At 33.7% G+C, this 24,576-nt stretch overlaps 1 protein-coding gene across 2 annotated transcripts in view; it reads left to right on the plus strand.

Moving 5' to 3' along the window:
• Positions 1 to 15,693, plus strand: part of LOC123714202 (protein spaetzle 5) — a 32,676-nt gene extending 16,983 nt beyond the window's left edge. For both annotated transcript variants that reach the window (XM_045668393.1, XM_045668392.1), the window contains 6 exons: positions 10,209 to 10,351; positions 11,098 to 11,315; positions 11,605 to 11,902; positions 12,882 to 13,052; positions 14,328 to 14,501; positions 15,298 to 15,693. In XM_045668393.1, coding sequence (XP_045524349.1) covers positions 10,209 to 10,351; positions 11,098 to 11,315; positions 11,605 to 11,902; positions 12,882 to 13,052; positions 14,328 to 14,501; positions 15,298 to 15,469 — 1,176 coding nt within the window. In that variant the 3' untranslated portion in view covers positions 15,470 to 15,693. The remainder of the gene's footprint in view (positions 1 to 10,208; positions 10,352 to 11,097; positions 11,316 to 11,604; positions 11,903 to 12,881; positions 13,053 to 14,327; positions 14,502 to 15,297) is intronic.
• The last annotated feature ends 8,883 nt before the right edge of the window (positions 15,694 to 24,576 follow it).

The following is a 24,576-nucleotide window of genomic DNA, read 5'->3' on the forward strand; positions in this document are numbered from 1 at the left end:
AATTGTATTTATTGTTGCGGTAGATTTAAGGGTGAACCGTTTTTTAAAAGCCTGATAACTTGTGAAACATCTAGCAGTGCTGGTTAACATGGTGGATGGTATCACTAATTTGGTAAGCCTGCCTTGTCTGTATTGATTATGAAAAAAAAAATCTTTGTTTTATTTTCAAATAACAAAAAAATACAGATACAAGGTTGGACGGATTTCATGCCCAATATATTAAAAAGTAAACAAAACTCGTCAATTATGAATGTATTGTCACAATATGCATATATTGTGGTATTGTCACCTAATGAGTTGCAATTGGAGCGAGGTTGTCATACGTTACTTAACACTTAGCAGTAATAGACGCGTAACGCATCGTACTATATTGAAACTGCAAACATTTATACTCGTCGATGTAAAATGTTTAGCACAAACTTTTGTAAGTATATAATAATAATATAGCCCATTTATTTCCAATGACAATTGACAATTTACATGTACGTATATTGTCAATTGTCATCTTGGTGGTTTAAATAATAGAGGATTTTATTTATACTCCATATCACTACTCGCTTACAACAATTAAATATATGCGAAATAATTAAATGCTATAAAACAAATGCTACCTTAATGTAGTATAAAATTTGAAGAGAGCGCCTGCGTGTGGCTATACTCTCGGGGCGTAGCTCCACCGATTTAAGAATTCGCGTTATAAAACTAAGAAAGTCTGAGTAAGCAAAATGTACAGCCTTAGCTCGTAAAATACCAAACTTCCTTAAGTACCATTAATTGGAATCCTTTCACGGGACTTCTCTAGCTTATTCCAAATTTCTCTATCCGTGAATTTCTTTCTACATTACTACCGTTTATATCCTTACATATGAAATTGGCGTTTTGTCGTACGGCCACTTTGACCTCAAATACCTCCTCTTTGGTTAGGAATTTCAAATTCAAATTTGTACAGCTATTTACTCATGTATTTGTGCTTCGATGACCGTCATTCATTTGTTTTTTTCTTCTGTTTTTTTCTGTTTGCGTCACTCATTTTACAAAATGGAAAACTTAAAGTATCGCATTATTTACGAGTACGAGTTCCGCCGTGGCACTAGTGCTGCGGAAACGACTCGAAGGGTGAATGATGTGTATGGCGGTCATGTTGCGAAAGAAAACACAGTTTGTTTTTGGTTCCAACGTTTTCATTCTGGAAATTTCGACCTGCAGAACAAGCCCCGTGGACGGCCTGAGACCCAAGTTGATAATGAAGTATTGAAGGCTATTGTGGAAGCGAATCCATCGAAAACCATGTCCGAGTTAGCTGCAGGCTGCGGTGTTAGTGATAAAACTGTTTTAATTCACTTGAAGCAAATTGGGAAGATTAAAAAGCTTGAAAGGTGGGTACCTCGCGAATTGACTGAAGCAAACCTGCAAACGCGCGTCGACTGCTGCGTTACATTACTGAACCGGCACAATAATGAAGGTATTTTAAACCGAATCATTACCTGTGATGAAAAATGGATTCTTTACGATAATTGGAAGTGCTCAGCGCAATGGTTGGATCCTGGCCAGCCAGCCAAATCCTGCCCCAAGCGAAAATTAACCCCAAAAAGTTACTTGTAAGGGTTTGGTGGAGTAGTGCCGGTATTGTTCATTGCAGTTTTCGCAAATCTGGCCAGACTACTACGGCTGATGTCTTTTGTCAGCAATTGCAAACCATGATGGAAAAGCTAGCGGCTAAACAACCTAGGCTGGTCAATCGCTCCACGCCACTGCTACTCCACTACAACGCTAGACGACACACTGCACAACAGACGGCTACCAAATTAGAAGAGCTTCAATTGGAATGTCTAAGATATTCTCTGTACTCCCCGGACCTTGCTCCAACAGAATACCATTTTTTTCGAAATTTGGACAACTTCTTGCGAGGGAAATAATTTAACTCTGATGGGGCAGTCCAAATCGCCTTCACAGATTTTATTGATTCTCGTCCGACTGGTTTTTTAGTAAAGGGATAAATGAACTACCTATGAGATTGCAAAAGTGCATAGAAAACAATGGTTCATACTTTGATTAATTAAATTTATTATATTTAAAAATATTCGACTTTTTGTTCCTCCCATACAAAACGCCAATTTCATATGTAAGTACCTAATATATCTTCTATCCACCTTTTTCTAGGACGCCCTCTTCTCCCACTTGGTAATGCCCAAGTATATATAGTAACGATAATGTTTTAAAATCTCTAATGCACTTCCAAACAATTTGAATAGTATTTGAACGATTCATGAACTAGTATTGTCTTTTGTTAACATGGCTTTTACACATTTAGAAAACACTTTTTAAACGGATTAAAGCTATGTATTATTAGTCGATACCAACTCCGGGGAAATTATTACAGATAACACAACTTGCTGTGATACTTTTGACATTCAACACCTTTTGTCTTCAGTCACCATGCACGCTGTAAATCACGCGCAACGTAGGAAAAATTTAAATTTAAAATTATGTAAATGATTATAAGTTTATAATAATAATACATAGCTTCAATCCGTTCAAAAAGTGTTTTCTTGATTCATGAACTAACTATTCTTATTCGTAATAACGCTACTAATTGTGTAATACTATGCGTAACGTAACCGTATAGTACTGATGTAAACCAATATAAAAACTTATAATCCTTACAAAATATAAGAAGGACCTTCCTTCAAATTTTACACATAGATCGGATTACGACCATAACGAATTAGGTCACTGACCCGGACCTTACGACAATTTGCCTGCATATCTCGGCTACTGTTTAATCTAACTTGTTATTAATTTGAATGTCGGAAAAAATTGATCGACTTTTAAATACGTGATCAGTTTTTTTACAATCTCATTTCAAATGCGTAAAAATAATTCACGTAAACATTTTCTAATCGTTAAATTACACGTGCAAACCTGCCTGAGAAGAACAAAACGAAAGAAAGAAAGAGATAAAACAAAGATGACAGATGAAAGACAAAACCATGCCTGTGATTGGACGTAGATGTAAAATCATGACGTCAAGTCGCAAGTAGGACTACAGAAGTCGACCAATCACAAACAAACGAAGCGGGTTATAACCGTCTTTTGTTTCACAGTCTTTTGTTCCCCTTCAGTTGTTTCAATATCTCGTCGGTTTTAACCCAGTTACAGCACTTAATTATTATTGTTGTCTATTGTAAATTACATTTAAATTGAATTATAAAGCGGACAATATTAGCATTGACCAATTTTCGTCTAATTAATACTAAATACTTTCAAAATCGTGCGTGATTACAATCGAAATGACAACTTTGATTTGTACTGAATTCATTGTAGGAAATCCGCCTTAAGAATTAACATAATGATTACAAAATATTACACCTAATAATATTTTGTTAGGCATTTCTTACTTGTTATGGTAATGGGCTTATAAATTGCGTTTAATTAATTCAAATGTAGGCAATTGTCAACAGTTATTTGAAAAACATACGTTCTAGAGGGTTTTATTAGCTCCAGTATTACAGTATACAGATACCAACCAATTCGTACAGATACCAACCAACCGATACACTCGTGAGCATTGAGAGTGTCCATATCACTTAACATCAGATGAGCCCCCTGCCCATTTGCCCTCTGTTTTGTAAAATAGAAAACAGAGGGCAAATGGGCAATAATAAGACCATAAAGAAAAACTATCGAATACTGTTTTAAATAACCTTTCGTCTCTTTTCATCTCACTGTAATCACGTGTGATAGTAAGGGGTAAATGCCTTAGATTTAAGAATGTAATATTGTTTTTATCATCAAAATAATATAATTATAAAGTTATAAACTGTCAATCATGGCTTGATATGACACGAATCAGTACCAATCTGACATGGTCATAAGGATATTGAACGACATTTTTTCTGTCGGAAGTGAATTGTTTTCCATATAGAGGTCAAATTAAGTCATAAATTATGGAAAAATACTATTGTAATAAATATAATGTTTTAATTACTATTTAATTTAATGATATGTGATTGTACATAAATATGTATAGAAATAATATTTCTTTTAGATTGTTAATTATCTGTCCATGTGTCGTTTATTTCAAAGTTTACTAGTCTGTGGAAAAAGAGCGTGAGTTCTGGCTTGTCATCTGTCACAAGATTGTGACAGATGACAAGCAATTGTGAGTGGCAATATTTCCGGATTTTCATTGATTTCATTGATTTCATTTTCACATGATTTATATAATTTTGTAATCTTTTAATGTTCTTTTATAATTATTTCAGCACATTGGAGCTTCTTTTATCTCATATCAGTAACTTTGACATTTGTCAGTAAAGTTATTTGTTCGAAATACATAATTTTAGTTCAGTCAGGTTTTAGATCAGTCTTCTACCTGTCTATAGGAAATCAAATGGATTTTTTTTTTAATTTGGTTAAGCCCAAAGTAGTTTATTTATTTATAAAAAAAACATATACGTTTCTGACCAATTTGGCATTGTTTATATAGTAGATAACTGTAAACATTTCTATTAAAACTTGATAAAATATAACCGTTCATGCCCAGGGGAAGCCATGACCCACCCTCCCTGGAACCTGGAACCCACTTGCTACTTAACATTCCAAACTAAAAATATCAGTAGGTATAGGCGGAAACAATACTAATTTGCAAATCACAGGTGCGCAGCGCACGAGTTTAATCAGCCGCGCCCACTATTGGTATTAATCGATCGTGACAATTCATTAATACACTTGCTTTTTTTACACAATAAATTATAGCTATATTAGCTTGATCGGGGCAATAAAATAAAATAATAATTGTTTCAGCTAGATGCTACTGTCTCAGGCCAGCAACTGACATTATACATTTTACAACATTATATATTGGCTTATGTTAAAATAGCTTTTACACATTAAGAAAAACACTTTTTGAACGGATTAAAGCTATGTATTATTATTAAAAACTTACAATTATTTACATAATTTAAATTTTTTTCCCGACGTTTCGCGTGCTTTTCAGCGTGCGTGGTCACGGTGACCGTGAATTTTAAGTTTTTAATAATAATACATAGCATTAATCCGTTTGAAAATTGTTTTTCTTAACATTATATATGTCAGTATCTCAAAAATAACTTAATTGGTATTTAGGAAATATAATATTCCTTTATTTGGTATATATCTGGATTAAGCTCAAGGCATCAGGACATATTTGATATGACAAGTTTTCTTGAAATTTGAGCACAAACCTTGGTGTTTAAGAAAACCAAAGATGATCAGCCTTTGAAGGCTACGTTTTGGATCTAAGGCATGCTGGTTTCCTCGCGCTGTTTTTCTTCACCATACGATTGACATGATGTCCATTGGGGTACAGCCGCAGAACTAGGACCTCAGCTGAGAGTCAAACGTTAAACTACGCAAATACTGCTCTACATATATTTCATAAAATATAGTTTCATTTTGTTTAATAATTTAAGTAAGAGCGTTTATCTTTAGTCCACAGTTTGTCCAAACGCTAAGAAATACTTATGAGAATATCCAACATAAATTTCACAATTCAGTTAAATTAAATTCCGAGATAACATCAGTCACGTCCGAACCATCCTGATTTAGTGGTTTGCACTTTCAACACATACTTAAAAACAAGTTGAATATGATATTTTAAATGCCTAGTTCCACTTCCCGTATATCCGGCTTACAGCGCATTATTTTAAGCCTGTTGTGAAGTAAGGAAGTACGATAAACAATCTAAAAAAAATTACGAAATTGTCATAAGTATTTCTTTGCAATGCTTTAGGACGTACTCGTAAGTGGACTAAAGATAAACGTTCTTACTTAAATTATTAAGCACATTGAAACTATATTTTATTAAATTATTTTTGAGAACAAACACATTGTATGCAGACTGCCTTTTTACCCATCTATACTTAATAGTAAGATTTTATATTTTTATAAGAAATTAACTGAAAAACTGGATTTTAAACATTATTTATCATTAGTATGCTACATTGTATGTGTGTGCACTGTATGTATGAACACACATCTGTGTGACGTAAACAATAAGTTACTCATTTATTACTCAAATTATATACTAATTAATAATAATATTTATATTATTTTCTTTTTCTTTAGATTTTACTTTATTTTAGTTATTGTTAGTGTTGCATATTATTTTGTGTACTTTTTTGGTTTACTTATGCGTTTCTGTATGCTCTTTGTAGGCGTTATTTTTTTTTAATGTTCCATTAAAGGTGGCCTGGAATATGTATTTATTTTTTTGCTTTTATATGAATAATTTGTAAAAGGTAACGAAGTGTGAATAAATAAATAAAATAAAATAAATATTCATTCTAACAGTAGGTCCATTAGACGCCAACACACACACAGTTCATGAGTAAGTGCAAAAGTAACATTATTAACGCTTTAGGATACGAATTCAAAAATGTATGTTAATCCGTTTAGTTGCAATTACGCCTAGTGCTTATGTTTTACAAAAAAAAAACAGAATTGTTACGAAACACTGAAATTAGTAAGTAAACACTGTACAATATATACACAAAGGAAGTATGCTACTGAGAGCTCAGTCACTGTTGAGGATATTTCATCAAGAACTATTCAGAAAAATAATTCCGACAGCGGAAGAGGATGACAAGGCCTGGGCTGGACTGACGAGGAACGTACTCGACTTTCCTTCCAATAACATTAAATCTATATGACACAATTAGTGTTGTCTTTTATGTTGTCATTTGCCAAATACTACATATTATGTAGATGTACCTAGTTAACTTTATTATGTTTATATATAACTATGTTTTATGTATTTATAATTCTTTTTGAGATCATTGCAAAGTGATTTCGGTGAAAGTGTTGATTTAACATTGATATACAGGGAAAAACAGTGAGGCATACGCAACTGTAAACTTAGATTAGCGCAACTAACTTTCCCCTCTGTGTTTTGAATGCAAAGTGCTGAGTCGTCCACTTGGCACTTTGCGTTTTAGATGTCAATATATTTTTATAGTTTGTGAGTAGAATTTGCTTAGTTTTTTTGTTATGTAGGAGGTCAAAGAAACGGAACACCCATAAAAGGTGGTTACTGAGGCAGATGAGGCCTAAGAGGTCGTGCTTAATGGCTGAGCACGCGCGAGGAAGGTGAACGCCAAATCAAATCTACCACAAAACATCGCCTAGATGTCTTGACAGATGAAATCTTAAACCTACTCCCATATAGTGCTTTTGTTCTTTCCCAACAAGAAAAAAATCTAATCAATATACTATATCAATTTTGTAGGCTTTTAGGATTTCGATTAACGCCGTCTTAACCAGGATTAATTCTCATTTGAATGTAAATTATATTGCTATATACAGATTATAATTTGGTTTTTTTACAATCATTTTGTATGTATCTATGTAATATACATAGAAAGTTAGCGTAGTATACAAGAAGAATTTTTAAAAAGGATATTTGTTTGAGCTGTATGTAATTGTTGAAATTAATTTTATCCATATTTGAATAAGATCTAGATTAGACTTTCAAGTACGTCTATTAAATTTCATGAAACCCTAGTCATATCGAGATTAGTGTCCATCAAAACAGATTCAATCGTTTTTAAGACATCGTTTTCAATTGTATATAGGTTAATAATGTTACCGTTGTTTTAATTAAAATTAAAATTATTTTGGACAAAGTTACCTCGCAATCGATATCAAAAGGCAAAACAATTTACTGTAAATCAAGTTAAACCATATATCAAATCCATATATCAAGACTAATAGTGGGAAACAATAACAATATTAATTGACTAAAGAAAAATCGGAAGAGTTACATGTTTATAGTTAGGTTACGTTACCATTGTTCTGTAATCGAGACATCAGTACGCATAGAAATTATGCAATCATTTTTATTAATTATTCAATCACAGTTCAAGAATTTTAATAAAGCTAGAAAAAATTTTACGCATATTTTTCCTTATAAATGTGTTTCAGGGCTGTAGGCAGTAGACATATGTGCAACTAAATTTGTATTATTTTAGATTAAGGTTGGTGATTATGTGTTATTTATTTTTTTACTAGCTGCCTCCGCGAACTTCGTATCGCCATAGTATTTTTGTTACTTAGCCTACCGTTTTAGTAGCTTAGATACTAACATATGTAACATTTTGCTATGACCATACTGTTTGCCTTTTCGAAACAAAAACTGGTTGTTAGGTATTTCTATGTAATTTATCCAATTTTTCACATAAAAACCTTCCTCAGAGATCAAGGAATAAATTTAAAGTCTTCCAGTCTTGCACTGAGCAACATATTTTGCGAATCATTTATAAATAAATACGATTTAAGCAGTGGATCAGCCTTCTATGCCTAATACACACTATCGACCTTCTGGGTCTACGGCTAGCCTTATTACATGGGCCTCAGATTTCTGTTTCATGATCATTTGTGAATCTAATAGGCAGGTAGGAAGCCTCCAGTGTCTGACACACGCCGTCGACTTTTTGGCTAACCAGTTTTCCTCACGATGTCTTCCTTCACCGTTCAAACGAATGTTAAATGCTTACATAGAAAGAAAGTCCATTGGTGCACAGCCGGGGATCGAACCTACGACAACAGGGATGCGAGTCGCAATCTGAGGCCATTAGGCCAACACTGAATATATAACCGACTACAAAAGGGTTATTATAGCCAAATCAAGGACATTTTAGATGAAGGAATTTTACGTTCCTTCTAACGTATTTTTATCTTTTTCATTAGCGTACAGCGCCTAAGGGCTAGTATCGGACAATACATATCCGTTATATATAGTATATATTACTAGTGACTCTACACGAGAAGTTTTTTTTTTAATTAAAAAATATAGTATGTTACTAAGGCATAATGTAGCGTTTAGTGAACAAATTTTTGATGTCGGTGTTTTTAATTTCATTCGTAACAAACAAAGTATAAATACATTAAGCGATATCGCTCACACCTTTCTTATACTAATTGGATCAATCAGACTTCATTGTCAACTGAACCTTGATCCATTTATTAGACATTCAGACGTGTTATTAAACATTACAACTATTAAGTACTATAGACATTGTGAAGAAGTGTGTTATGTGATATGTCGTTGTGAAATCATACATTGGCTTTATATTGAATAACTGACTAAAGCTCTCTACGTTAAAATTGACTGATGTTAGTCTTGTCAGAAGTGGAAAAAACATACAAATTTGGTAGCAAAGTCGACTGTGATAATTTTAAAGTCGATGAGAGATAAAGTGCACTACGAGTTCAACACAACTAGTGTTTAAATAACCACTTAATAAATATTATTTCCATATTATTATTATTATAAAAATGAGCAGTGTTGGCCTAATGGCTTTAGTGTGGGACTTATCCCTAAGGTCATAAGTTCGACTCCACGGCTGTGTGCCAATAGACTTTTATTCTATGTGTGCATTTACCATTCGCTTGTACGGAGAAGGAAACCACCGTGAGGAAACCAGTTAACCAAAAAGTAGACGGCGTGTGTCAGTCACAGGAGGCTTCCTACCTGCTTATTAGATTTACAAATGATCATGTAACAGATACAGAAATCTGGGGCTCAGATCTATAAAGGTTGTTGCGCCACTGATTTAGTTTTATTAACTACAAACAATTATTCAGAAAGTTTTATTTCGAAAAGAAGTCTGTAATGTTTTTTTGAGTTAGCAACTTCAGTCTATCATTGTCCAAAGAATTTTGGATGGTGGTGAGAGCTGCGAAGCGTCATTCACGTCATCAGTCACGTCATATCACGGCAGATATGATAAACATTCGAGTAGAAAACTATACTTATTAGAATTAAAACTACCACATGTTGGCGAGTATTCCTTCAACATTAAATTACCTACGGGAATTGACATTTATTTTATTCAATTTATGGAGTATTTTGCAAGGGACTAGAAAATTAAATTCGTGAATTATTTTATTCATCACTTCATATTAGAGAGATTCGAATTAACGAGTGTCATGTTATCGAGAGTCGACTGTATAAATATTGTCTTTGCTACACTTGTACTGCACATTTGAATATAAGTTGAACGAGTTTACTTACATAGTACAGTGACCCAGTGAGCCTTAGTTCATTTATTTATTGAACTCTATGTTGCAAAACTCGGTACAAATTATAATAATTAAATAAAGGAGTGCAACAAGCAGACATAGAATTTAACATAGAAATTATTAATTTAGCGTTATTTTTTTTACAGATAATATGGACAGCTAGTGGCGGTGATGGCTACAACTGTCCATATGGACAAAATTGCGGTTTCGAGCCCTCGCCGCCTGGTCGTTCACCACCCTGTGCTCAACCAGGGCTCACATTTTGTCTCCATCCAGATCAATATCCCGAGTAAGGTTATTTATTATAGAAGGACATTTTTGCATAGTAAACAGTGGCTCTAAAATCACTCTCTCTCAGATTAATGTATCTGTTTCGCGATAAGTTGCCTATTTAATTATGCACACTGGAAGAAAATTTTATTCGATTTCAGAGGTGCAAGCTGCTTGCAAAAATTTCCAGTGTTTGTAATCCTAGAGTTACTAGAACTATAAGTCTTCGGCTCGCTTATCTGATACTTTTAATGCTCCAGTGACTGTCTTGCTCTTACAACGTAATTGTTAACATTAATGAAAATATTTCACAACAATCTTTATCTATATGGTTTTAGTTATTTACTGTTTCCTTGAGTTTTTTATAAATGCTATGGTAGAAGATTATTAAATTACAATCTAGATGGCGCTGTAATGCGCGATATTTTAAAATTAACTTTGTCTTGATAAAATATATTAAAAACTGGTTGATAAATTCTTGCTTCATTAAAATGTATACATGAATAGACACTATTTTTACAATACTCATAAATTCTCGTTCACGTGCATTGATACCTTTCGTACTGGAGGAATAAATGTATGGTGTTAGAAATTTGTTGTTTTTCAAGTCACTACCCATTTTTTAATAAACTTATTATAGCTTTACTCACGTAAGCACACATATAAAACATTTTGAACTGAAACGTGTATTTTGCTAATGACTTTTGTATATGTTCGTTGGACAAGTTTTATTTAATATATAATGAAATTTAATCCGATTTCTAGGCATGTAATCCGCAAGCTGGTACAGGCTGGCCAGTATGATATACGGACTCTTCTATCTGATGAAAGTCGGGATGATTTCGAAGCGGTGAAGAAGGAAGCGTATCCTTACGGCTATGGTCCAAACTCCTTGCCTCACGTGGACCAGATATCATTAGTTAACGATGGTGCTAATTATCATAAGGATTACAATACCAAGTTTCAAGCGAGGTTTAACCAGGGTATCTATTTTTTTAATATAAACAACACTTTTATATGAACAACAATTACATTAATTAGTATTTTTGTGTCCCGAAAGTACAAGACACATATAGCCGATTCTTTTAATTTGTATTTCAATTAGAAAAAAAATATTCACAACTCCGAAGTATCACATGACAAACAAAGGACTGGATCAAGTGAACAAAGCAGGCCTTTGATTCTAATGAGTAGGAGGAACTATGTAGTAACATAGCAAGGAAATATTTTAGCCCCGTAATTATTGTTAAGTAAAATCATAAAATTTTCCAGATATATACGCGGCAAAGACCCCCTTACAACCGCCAACATCAAACGAACCAACTCCGTACAACATCAAAGCTTTTCAGGCGACGAACTTTTCCAAATTCGGTTTCCAAGGTTACCAAAGCTCTCCTAGTTATTGGAACCCAATAAACGAGAAGAGCTTGAAACAAAATAGTGTGACTCCAAACCTTGGGGTCTATAACCCTAATTATTTTAACCCAAACTTTTATCAAAACTACGAAAACGATTGGTTAAGACAAGCGTCGACAGGAGTGACGGAGTACAATCCTAGCGAATGGTGGAAGTAAGTTTCTTTTTATTATCTTTGGTTTCCACTAGTACTTAAACCACCACTAACATGTAATAAATCAGTGACGCTACAACCTTTTTAGGTCTGGGCCTCAGATTTCTGTATCTATTGCATGATCATTTGTCAATCTAATAGGCGAGTAGGTGATCCACCTCCTGTACCTTATACACTCGACTTTTTGGGTCTGACAAGTCTGGCAAGCCGGTTCCCTCACGATGTTTTCCTTTACCAATCCAGCTAATTTAAAATACACACATAGAAAGGCTGTAGTGGACAATTAATATCACTTTAAGAAGTTTCCTTTGTGTTCCTATTGCCTAGCCTAGAAACAGTTATTATTTGGTGTACGCGCATCTAATAATCAGTCTATTGGTGCCCAGCCGGGGATCGAACTTATAACCTCAGAGATGAGAGTCGCGCGCTGAAGCCACAAAGCACTGCTAACGAATGTATATGCGATTTAATTATTTTCATTACTTAGCATTGAAAGACTTTTTGGCACTGGTTGGCGACTGTAATTATATACATTTATGTACATGTTTATTGTTATATTGATTCTAGCACATAATGAGCTCCAATTTAAGTTTATAATATAATGAAAACAGAGTACAAAACACGGAAGATATGGTTCCTGACACATATAAATAGAACTCATTTTTAGAACTGTTTTAGTTTATAGTATAATTGTATTATGGAATTTTATTTTATTTATTGTAAAAATGTTAAAATTTATATTTATTGTAACATTTTGACAGACTAGCACAAACATTTAGCAATCGATTTGCAGTTTCTTCGAACACATTCATAATTAATTAAAGTATTAATTTTAAGTACTTAGCTAACACTGATTTTTCTAATAAAAGTATAATCTGTTTATATTTTGCAAATACTAAAGGCATCGCGCCAAAGCTCTTACTGCTCTAAGATAAAAATAATAGTGAATATACTTATAAATTAATTCCATACATTTCAGATACATCACACCATCTCAATCAAGCGATGTTACGATTCAGAGATCTATATCATTTCCGACACACCCTGGGGGACACGGTCGGCGTAGGCGCAACGCGGAATTGGTGCAGGCATCTGCAAAAGGGCCTTTGACAGGCGCAGAAGCGCTCAGAATAGCTTTGGGACTTGCTAGGTTAATATTTCCGACTAATTTATTTCTTATATTATAGAAAATAGATCAACGAGACATATCAGACAAGACTAAGTTTGAATGGTTAACACAGTATAATAGTAAAACTAACTTTGTACTGTGTACTTTCTGCTTCGTGGGCGTCTTATCAATTAAATTGTATACACCTAAAGTCAACACCAATTACAGAGGGCTTTATGGTTAGGACGGCTGTAAAGTTTAACAATTTAAGTGTTGATACAGACCTGTTAGCCTCAAGTGTGGTGTCAACAAGGAGTGCTGTGACATCTGAGTTCGTCAGTCGAATAAATAGTGTATTGTTACGAAGACGGGTTGATGAAAATGTCTCTCGATTTTTCCACAAGTTAGAAACGTTTTCAGTAAGCTGAAATGTTATGGCCGTTTCAGGAGAGGCTCTGTCATATTTTAGAGATTGTAATTTGTATAATCGTTGTCGTTTTCAAGAGGCTCAAACATTTTGTTTGGCAGTTTCAGAACGAAGTCGAGTGGTACTTTTTTCAGGAAACCCCTTTGATAAAGGAATATTCTAGACCAAATTTTCTGTAGGTGAAGGACAAGGATGGAACGATACACGAGAGAGAGGGACGATCCAAACCTACTCCAAGACCTACAGACTGAACTCTCTAGAACGCCATACGACAAGAACGGAGAAATGTGCCAAAGAGTACGTACGTTCTAGAATTGTGCAATCACTACTCAGTTCCAATCCTGCTTAGAGAGTTCTCGAACATCGAGATATTCCCAAGGATATATAAGTCGAAACGCGACCAGATAAGTCAGTTTCGAGTGCGATTCCTAGAGTGATAAAGTGCAAATAGTGAAGACAAGTGATAAAGTACTGACCGTATTTTGTGTGTAATAATGTGTATTTCTGTGTGTAATTTGTGTTTTTTTAGTGTAAACGAATTCCTCGTTGATTTATTTAAGAATAAACCCTTTAGGAGATCTACGGCATTTTCTATCCGATTCTCTAGGTCGTAACAGTATCATAAGTTTTTATAAGAGTAAAAGGTTTACTACCCTAAGTGTTTCAACTAACATTAGTTAGTATAATGCTTTCTATGATAAATAATAGTTGGATTAAAATGGTTTTCAGTGTTATTAATCAATATAATTATGAAGTACTTTATTATATGCAAACATTTGTGCAATCGCGTAAAAATAACTTTATATTTAGTAAGTGCCTTAAAAAATATATTTACACTTATGAGTCCATACTTACTGCTCCGTTAATTTGTTTTTTTAATTAACTTTCAGTGAAGACCCGTCAGCTGAACGTCCGAGACGTCAAGCGGCCAACACCATCAACCTATGCCAAGTGAGAGCCCGGTTTGTTCAACCGCAGGCAGCGCAAAACAACAAAGGCAACTGGCGCTACGTTGTCAACATGTCTGACAATATGACACAACTTGTTCGAGTAGAAACGTGCGCGTAAGTCACAGTTTAAATAATTTACACGCACAATAAATAGAGCGGGATTGTTTGAATATATATATATATTCAAACAATTCAAATATATATATATAATTATATATAATTTAGATAGAATCCTTTTAACATTACAAATAGCAGTTTAAGCTTAAATTATTATGAGCAGCGTGTTCATGGTACCGATCTCATGATGTAGATCAAACTCGGTCCAAATTCTCATCACAATGTTCCACTAAATACTCAATCAGAACTGCCCTGCGCCTGCGTTGGTTCTCTAAACGCACTGTCCAAAGTCAAGATGGCGCCTCGACCCCACTCGAGGCATTTGCTCGGCTCAGATTGGTCGTAATTTTATTCGTTGTTTTATTTGTTAAGTATTGAATCTAAATTATGAAACAATTATATAATAAAAAAACAAATCTAATGAAAGTAACATCAAAGTAACAGTAAAAGAAGGAATCTCAATAATTAATTAAATCAACAAAAAATATCAACGGCAAATTGACTCGATCAGAACATTTTCTGATAATTGGATAATTCTATGATATATAATATAATTGTATCTAGCTTTGGTTTATTACTGTTATTTTTAACGCCAGTAGCGGTCATAATTTTAATTATGGAATATCTTAATTTGTAATCAAGCAGTGAACAATATTGATAATTAGTTCAAACATTATAATTTCATTATTATAGCGCCATCTAGGCATTAATAAGCGAAGCTCGTTGTTAAACTTGAACCGTTAAGGCTGAGAAACTTCACTGAAACCTTTTAAAATATATTTTTATTTACCAGGTCTTCTGAATGTAGTGGATTATGCAGCATTCCGCGTGGGTACTCATCTCGATGCGAACAAAAATACATTCAAAAACGCTTAGTGGCCTTACAGCCGAGTGGAGAAACACTATATACAGATGTATTTTGGATTCCTAGCTGTTGTCAATGTACCATCATTAATAATAATTAAATTATGTTTGCGCTACTTGTGAGGGTTATACCGTTGATGCTACTCGACGATAGATGGCGTAATATATAAAAAGCTCTCTTGTGTGTGATTTTTCAATATGTGTTCCTTATTAAAATTACATCATATATAACAAAAGTATGTTGAAGTTTAAGTTAAAATTTTGAGTTATGTGAGTAAAAGTATTTAAAGAAGTATTATTAAAATACCATGTAATTAGAAATACCTATAGCTTTCTATTTCTTGAATATTAATAGCTTTTATAGATTATAGAAATAATAATCACAATGAAAACTTTAATTTTTTTTTTTAATACGCATACTTACTATCCAAACAATAATTGTAAATATTAAAAACATAATAAAAAAATAGTAATGTTCACTTCGTCTATAATTATGTAAACAATATACCAGGGCGCCATAAATATATCAGATGTATGAATAAATAAAATAAGGATAAAATTACGTTTTTGATCTCTCAGGTCTATCTGAGCATTAATAAACTTGACTTGCATTTATGTGCAATAATTTTTTGTAAATAGATATTAAAAATAAATGGAAATTATATTTATTGTTTTATTTACTGCTTTATTCTCCAACATAACAGCCTCAAAATATTTACTAGACATATATTACCAATCAAAAAATACCCCAGATATTTAAATTACATTATTACCTCATACAAATTTAATACAAATAAAATGTCTTACTGTAAAACGTGAATTAGATTTTACCGTAACAGTTTATTTTTGAGTGGAAATGTAACTTTGATAACTGCAGAATGATGATGTGTCTTTGAAAAGACAAGCCAAGTAATTCTATTTGTTTTAAACATAAATCTGTATATGTGGTCACTAAAAGATCTTAGGTTAACTAAGTACGTAATAACTTAAGACAAAAGGTCCCGTAAGTAGAGACTGAATGAACTGAGTTAGAGCTCACAACTGTTTACTCACGACTGAATTGTTTTTGATGGCATACTTTTATACGTTCGTCGGATATCATTTACTACCTATTCGATTTATCAAACTAATACGTGTATATTGGTAGGTTTTCGGTAAGTGTCTCATTTTATACAACATACAGGAGACTCAGTAAATCCCATCACACTGGCATTGCCGAAGGTTGAACGTTGCGTTTTTGCCGGCCTTACGAGAATTGGTACGGTGGCCATCGTTTTGGTATGGAAATATATGGTCGGGCTAAATGTTAGAATAAATATCAAAGATTTGTTTCTAAAACTCTTGCTTTTGGACTAGGACTTTGGAGGATGATCACCTCCTGTCCACATCCTGTTGCACTATATTTGCTATACCGCATGAACAAGTGTTATTTGTACATAATGAATAAGTTGTTGGTCCCAGCTGTGCTTTGAAAGCACTACCTCAATGTTGGGACTCGTGCTTAGCCACTAGGCCAACACTATTATTTAATTATAAAAACGTCAAAGTCATATTAAATTAACTAAAGTACTCATTTGTCGATCTCTGAGTTTTATTAAAAGTCTGATATTTGATTTTAAACTCAATAACAACCCTGATTTAAAGTGATATGAGGAAAAAATTACAAATTTCCTTCAATGTCCAAAAAGTCTTGAAAGTAGCAAATTTTCCTGGATCAAGTTAACAGCTCGGTTAAGGGTTGAACATCGGTCCAACTGTGAGGGTTCGTTTTCCCGGGGTTAGGCCTACCTTAACAAGTTTTCTCTTATGCGTTACTTTTATTTACAAATAAAATATATTTAACGCATTTTACAGAACAGTATGGAATATTTTTTTATCTTATCTTTTAATAAACAAACAGGTAAAGTACTTTTTTTAATTTTACTTTGGTAAAAATAAACTCCAATGGCATAATCAATTTAATATTGTTGATATTTTATTTACTGTCCTTGGATGTTGTATTAAATACTTAATGGATATGTTGGAATTACTTATTATGTACTTATAACCTACCAAAACCTTATGAGTTATAAGAATATTTCTAAAATACATTCATAAACAAACATGTTTCATGTTCTGATTCGTGAGGGAATTTACAATGCACGTTAATTCCAAGGCATGAAAATAATCACTTAAAACTGAAAGTAAATAGTAGCTTGTTTGTAAAACAAAAGAATTATTCTCTGTACAAGTAACAATGAACTTGAAAGCAGTTGGGTGAAGCGCCAAAACTCTCGCTTCAAAAATAAAAATTGAAGCAAAAAGCTCGACACGCGTAAAAGAGGAAGCAGGGAAAAAATCAATGCTTGCGTTTTATGTTCTGTGCGTGTGACAGATCGGTCGTCATGACGACCACGACGGGGGAAATAATTGGCGCGAAAGAGGGTCCTAAGCGCTCGGGGTGAAAACAAAATGGCGGTGCGCTGTCTATCCATAGAGTCGAAGACGCGTTCCGTTTCGTTTTACGGCTTTATGGATTTGTCACATAAAGTGCGTTGTATGAGCGAGATAGAGGATGGGGTAAGGTTGGTGATCGATATTACGCACTTTTGTAGCAATGAAATTGGCACGACATGATGCAAGAAAACGGTTTGCACGCGTTGCAACCTTTTTAATTTTTGATTTCGCTTACCGCGCGTTTGTTTTGATATATTATAGCGGTAATGAAGAATTTTAGGGGTCATACGTACATTTTTAGAACGATGTATGAATGAAGGTATAATGAGTATTGCGTTTTAAAGGGATAAAATGTTTAAGTAGAATCTTGTACCAATTTTGAATGTAACACACAATACAGATTCTACTTAGAGAGAGAGGTTACTAATGATAACTAAGTAATATATACCGTAATATTTGTGCAGATAATTATTTAATTATCTGCAATTTTTTTCTACTATAAATCTATAATTTATATACAAATAGCGTCATGAGTAATAATTCATCAATAGACCAAAGAAAATGTTTACTTTATTAACGTGTACCAATATTATAAATCCAGCTATCTAAGGAGATATAAATCTCTAAATAATTATATTTAGCCAATACGAGCTTGCAATAAGCAAATTTATTTTTCATTTCACTAGATATTTTTTGTGGAAAATAAGTGACTGATACAAAAACAAAGTGACTATAATAATAACAGATGGCAAGATTATGACGAATATGGGAAAAATAATGACGTTAGATGAAAAAATGAGTGTGCGGTAAAATTTTGATGAGTCATATCGGGAGCGGGAGAAAATCAATTCAATAAAATAATAAATTAAATTACAAGATTTCTTCACTACAAAATAGTATTTGCTGCAACAGTTTTCTGTAGTTGTTTATTAGATCATATTTTATGTTGTGCCAGTTTCTTTAATCGTAGGACTTAATATGAATTGCAAAGAAAACAAAATAATGTTGTTGAAGCTACACCTAACCTAAACTGTAAATATATGTATTAATTTATTCACATGTAAGGATAAAATCTTAAAATGAATCTGGAAATTGTTAAAATGTGAAGAACCTTTGGTCTTTGTTCTTTTTACTTTATATCTATATATATAGGTATCAACCCAAAATAAATAAATTAATTACTTTAGCTAATCTACTCTTTGGTAGGTAACATATATTATAAATATTTTTTTTTATGGAGGCAAACGGACAGAATGCTATCCTGATGTTAAGTGATACTCTCGACCATGGACACACATTGCCAGAAGGCTCGCAAGTGCGTTACGGGCCTTTTTAGAAATGGTATACTCTTTTCTAGAAGGAAAGAGCTTTCATATTTAAACCCCCCCTGAGAATACTACGTACGACAATTCGTTATAAAACTGTTTCTGTCGTATAATCGTATCTGGCCCTGAGTTTGAATTCCGATGAGACAATATTTCAAATTAGAAGCCGCAAATGGCTGTTCAATTTCGCAATGGTCTTAAGGAAATAATGAAACAGGTGCAAAAGTGTTTATGTCCCTTTACATCACGTCATATATAGCTAAAATGTGTAAAATAAAAGTTAACACTTAAAATAATATATTCATTATCAATGATAATTTATTAGTTTTAAGTAACATCAATTATAATTAGTAGGTAAGTAGATAGATACATATATTTTCGTTTTCAACTTTCTATTGGAAATCTAAGTTTTCGGAGCACCTTTTCTATAATTTTAACCTAAATTTAAACCTTATGTTAGGTAATTAATATGAAAGAAACACGAACATATCAAAGTTCTACATCTACACTTTCATTATTTGTACATTTTCGTTAAATTTAGCGTGTGCTGTTCGACATAGATTTGTGACACGACAATTTGTGCTAATTGGTTTTATAGGGAGTTAATGTTAATCCACGAAAAATATATTATTAACTAGGAAACTATTCCATAATTTTACGTAATCTTTCCAAATAATATTAGAAAATTGTACGCAACTTTATGCATTCTATGAGGAACCAGCTGCCGGCTAGAGTATATACAAACCAATTCGACTTAGGGTCATAGAGAAGAGCGTACCACTTCTTAAAAGGCCGGCAACGCACTCGTGATCTCTCTGGCATTAAGAGTGTTCATAAGCATCACTCATTACAATCGGTATCACTAATCAAGAGAGCCTCTTCCCCGTTTGCTCATGGGCTCGGGGCACACTCCCATTGTTTCATTGTTTTAACAGAATTAGTGTAGTACTTAAGCTATACATGCAAAGTATAAGTTACGTGTTGAAGCTGTCAAATTTATTTTGCCAGTGACGTTTGATATTAATTTGCAAACCGTTATCTTTCTATTAAGTATACCTGTTTATGTTGTTAATAAATTTAAAATTTATTAACCGATGTGTTCAGATGTTATATTTTATGTTAATCAAAGACAGTTTTTAGGTGAATTTGGAATTTATATCTATTTAATAAGGTATTTTTAAAGATACTTTTTTATGTAATAGGAGGCAAACTGGCAGGAGGCTCTCCTCATGTTAATTAATACCGCTGCCCATGGACTGTGAGTACATTGCCACAAGGCTGGCAAATGCGTTGCGTACGCACTTTTCTTGAAGGACCCTAAGTGGAATTAGTTCGGAAATACTTCTGTGGGCTTCACTGGTTCCAAATAGTGGTGGTGAGCGGAAAAATCTGCCAAAGAAACGCTCAGTTGTGGAACGACGGATTTTAAGGTGTTACGGATGGTATTTTGTATCCCTTGACGTCCAATAATGAAACTCAGATGCCATCCGACATCCACAATAAATTATACATTTGTGTGTTATTTGTTAAAGTTATTCAATATTCATTGTTGTTGTATCTGAGTATACTTTTATCTTGTTTTATATATTGTGTTGTGTTTTAAAAAAGAAGTAATTTCTGTAGTTTTATCTGACATGTCTTCTGTTTTTTTCTTGCTGTTGTATTTTTTATTGTAAAATACAATTAATGAATAAGCGTAATATTTTAGTATATTTTCTCATGTAACTAAATGTCGTAATAATCTTAATGAGATATAATTAATATAATAATACCCGTAATATCTATTTAGGTACTTAGAAAGCCCTTTCTTTTCATACCACGACCTTTGCTTAATATTAGAATGAAATATATATGTGGAGACATGGCTCATGATAAATATAAGTGATCTATGTAATCTCAGAATTCGAAAAGTCCTTGACGAAGAATTTTTTGAGTACATGCAAGACAAGAGATTTCAGGCAGATTCGTAAATCGTCACTAAATTTTTCAGATAAGTCTAATGCTTTATAACCTATATAACCGGTGTGAAAGTTGTAATACTTGTATGCGTTTGCATAATATCTTTTTAAACTCATGAATAACGAAATTGTCTCGTCGTTCGCAGTACCGAATTCAGTTCGGAATGAAACAAAATCTCATAGCTTAGAACATATGAAATTGTAACAAATATGTTCTGCAATATAATTGATAAACTCCTTTATAAGTTTTTTGATCTCGGTTCAAAAAGCAGTGAGGCGAAGCCTTGAAGCTTGTTATGAATTTGTTGAAAAGGTCTAGTCTATTAGTCTAATACCCATTTCGTTTTGAGGTGTATTAACTTCCTGATTGGAGGTGTTTTTTTTGTTAAGGATCTTCATTGTATGCTAGAAGTCATGTTTGTCTTATAAACAAGGTTAGACAACTAACCGTCGCCAATTGATTGAATACTAATTTCAATGTCTCTTCCCCTTAATAAACAATGACTTATTGAGTAATGTGATATGATTACATAATAGGAAGGGTGTAAAATAGGTGACAGGGTTCAGGTCAGCTCGTCAAGTGTCCTGCCAGGCCATGGCACCTCAGATCAGTGCCAATTTGAAGGGGTCCAAAATGTAGGTGAATTCTGTGTACTGGGGGTCTAACCCTCTTGCACCTTACGGACGCAAAACAATCGGAAATACTAACCTGTCACAACTGGGGATGTATTCCCTCGAGAAAATGACTAAATAATAACATTCACAGGCTCCGGATATTACAAAAATATTTCGTGATAGACAAAATGCCTCCCAATTTTTTTTCTATTTAACATGAAACACCTTCGTACTACTGGCCCAACGAATATCATAAAACAAAGTGCGTACAACGCGTTAACTCGTGCGCGTAACGGATCGATAACGAAAGCTTCAAAGTTGATCGAAACGCACAGCGAATGTGCTTCGAATCCCGCCAAATGCAGCGACAGCTGTGCGTAGCTCGTAGCTCGTAGAGGCGGCGCCTTAGGTATTATTATTATTTGTAAACAAGCGTGTGCGGGCGCGGGGTGTCACGTGACCGGCGACGATTGGTCGCGCCGGCAGCTGCGTCGGCCGCGGACGTAAGCACAACTTAGAGCTTAAAGCGCTTAAAAACTAATAAAGCGTGGTACAATGGTGAAGAATTTTTCATATCCAAATGTCAATTCACGCTTGTCGATAATGAGTTGCCATTAATTTAATATTCTGTACTAGCTAGAGTACCATACCTAACTTCGGTTTCCAAATGTACTACATTAATATGTGTGTTAAAGATAGTGTTGCTTTATTTCTTATTTGATTAAAGGCTTTTAAATCTCATTATAAATACACATTTTGCTTAATTATGAACATCTATTAAGTGATAGTATGTATTATTATTCTAGACGATTATTTACCACATCTTATTCACATGCATTAGATTATTTGGATTTTTTTTGCACATACAACAAAAAAAATCATCGCTTTTGATTCCTTAAAAGCGCTTTTTCCCTATTAGAGTCGTATGGGATTCGAAGCGCGCCCGCCGCCAGTCCTCCGCTGTATGCCGTCGCGTGAACTCGCGACGTTGCCCGCGAATACCACCGCAAACTAACACGATCGCTGCTTTTTGTTTATTTTCGCGTCATTCCGTTGCCGCACCGAGGGACGCGGATGGATCAAGCCAGAAAAGGTACCGGTGTAGTTTTGTGAGCTTTGTGGAAGTGTATTATAAAGTTGTGAGCTTTTTTGTGGATTGTTTAGTAAGCGGCAGCCGAGCGTGAAGCCAGTTCCCGTGAGCTTCCGCCGAGCTTTCGTAGTTCGCGAATATATGCAAACTTTGTAAACAAGTTTTAGGCACAAAATCCATTGTCTTAATATATAAGTATCCACTTATATTTCAACATTATAACTATATATGTACTATACAGATAATTTATACATATACTATTTGTAACTTCAAAAGGTTGGTTTAAATGTCAACTCTAGCCTTTTCGTCTAACCAAACAATTTGTCTATTACATGTTTTTTTAGAACAAATCGTATGATGTATTTAGGAAATTTACTTATTGGAATTCGTACTTCGGGTAAAATGCATTTGTGAAATGTTAAAGACAGTTCGTATGACGCATCGTTGTTTCTGCGCATGAGTTGTGGTGTCATGAAATTGGTCCGTTTTATATACAGGCACAATGCTTTTCTTTATATGATTTACCTATTACCTTTATTATGTTTAGTACTAACATAAAGTTATATACGTCTCAGTACGTCTATTTTAAGACCACAAATGATGCTTATTAAATAAGTATTGTATACCGTCTTAGACAAGACTCTTTAGGCATTTCCATGAGTAACTCCTTTTGTTACAATGTATATCTATTATAAAGCGAAAGCGTTCACAACCTTATTTTTGTGAGACTGAACTTTAATAGTGATATAACTTCTCTGGGCGCCAAAGTTTACCTTATATATGAAACGTCATTTTCGGAGCTTAATCTAACATACAATAGGTAACGCATGACACCTAGGCCTATATTAAGCCATACATATTATTAGGTTAATGCAAAAAAGATCACCCAATTGTTGAGAAAATTGTTCACAGCACTCTGAGAGATAAGACAATCCAGGCCGCTCCCACGGATAATCGAATAAATACGCCTTCCTCTCGTGAATGTGATAATGGCGAGTCAAGTTCAGTTCGACCAATGAAAACAAATAAACAAATTGGCCAATTTTGTCCCAGCCGCTGACAGCGGCCACAGATTGTGCAATGCACGCTTCCTTTTTAGTTCGAGTTATGTTTCCTTTTCCTAGTTTCGGAAGCGTACACGTTGATACCATCTTGTTCATAACTTATAGAGCGATATAAAAATTATTAAGTCCGTAAAATTATGATTTAAAGGCCTACAAACGTTTCCTATTTACCACAGAAATTATTTAATTAAATATAAGAAAATTATTTAAATTACATAATATATTTTGATCTATATCTCCTAATGCATAACCAAAGCTCGCATCGCTTCAAATATATTAAAATTTATATCTATTTCGTTTTCAACTAAAATCATACACCATATTGGAAGTTATGTTTACATAAACTCAATATCTGGTATGGCCTTAAGTCGATTCATTTCGCGATAATCCCTATCTTATTGCTCTTTACTAAGGACTCAGTTTTCATAAAGTATTTTGTTCAAATATCGTCTGGAAGTTGTATGCTGTAAAGAATATTATATGTTGAACAGTCTCGCCGGTGAATGCACGCTGTCGCTTTGTGATATCTATATTTGGATAATTAAATTGGTTGAATATGTAAGAAAATATAAGCCAGTATATTTAGATTAAATTAATTATTACACAACTTCATTGTCATTGGGAATCTCAAGAATTATGCCTTTTTGTATGCAAACCGGGTATCCAAACTTCGAATATTTTGGATTAGATTCCGGGAGAACGATTCCCTCGTTAGGTAAG

This window comes from Pieris brassicae, chromosome 9 (assembly GCF_905147105.1).
Source record: "Pieris brassicae chromosome 9, ilPieBrab1.1, whole genome shotgun sequence".
Lineage (NCBI taxonomy): Eukaryota > Metazoa > Arthropoda > Insecta > Lepidoptera > Pieridae > Pieris > Pieris brassicae.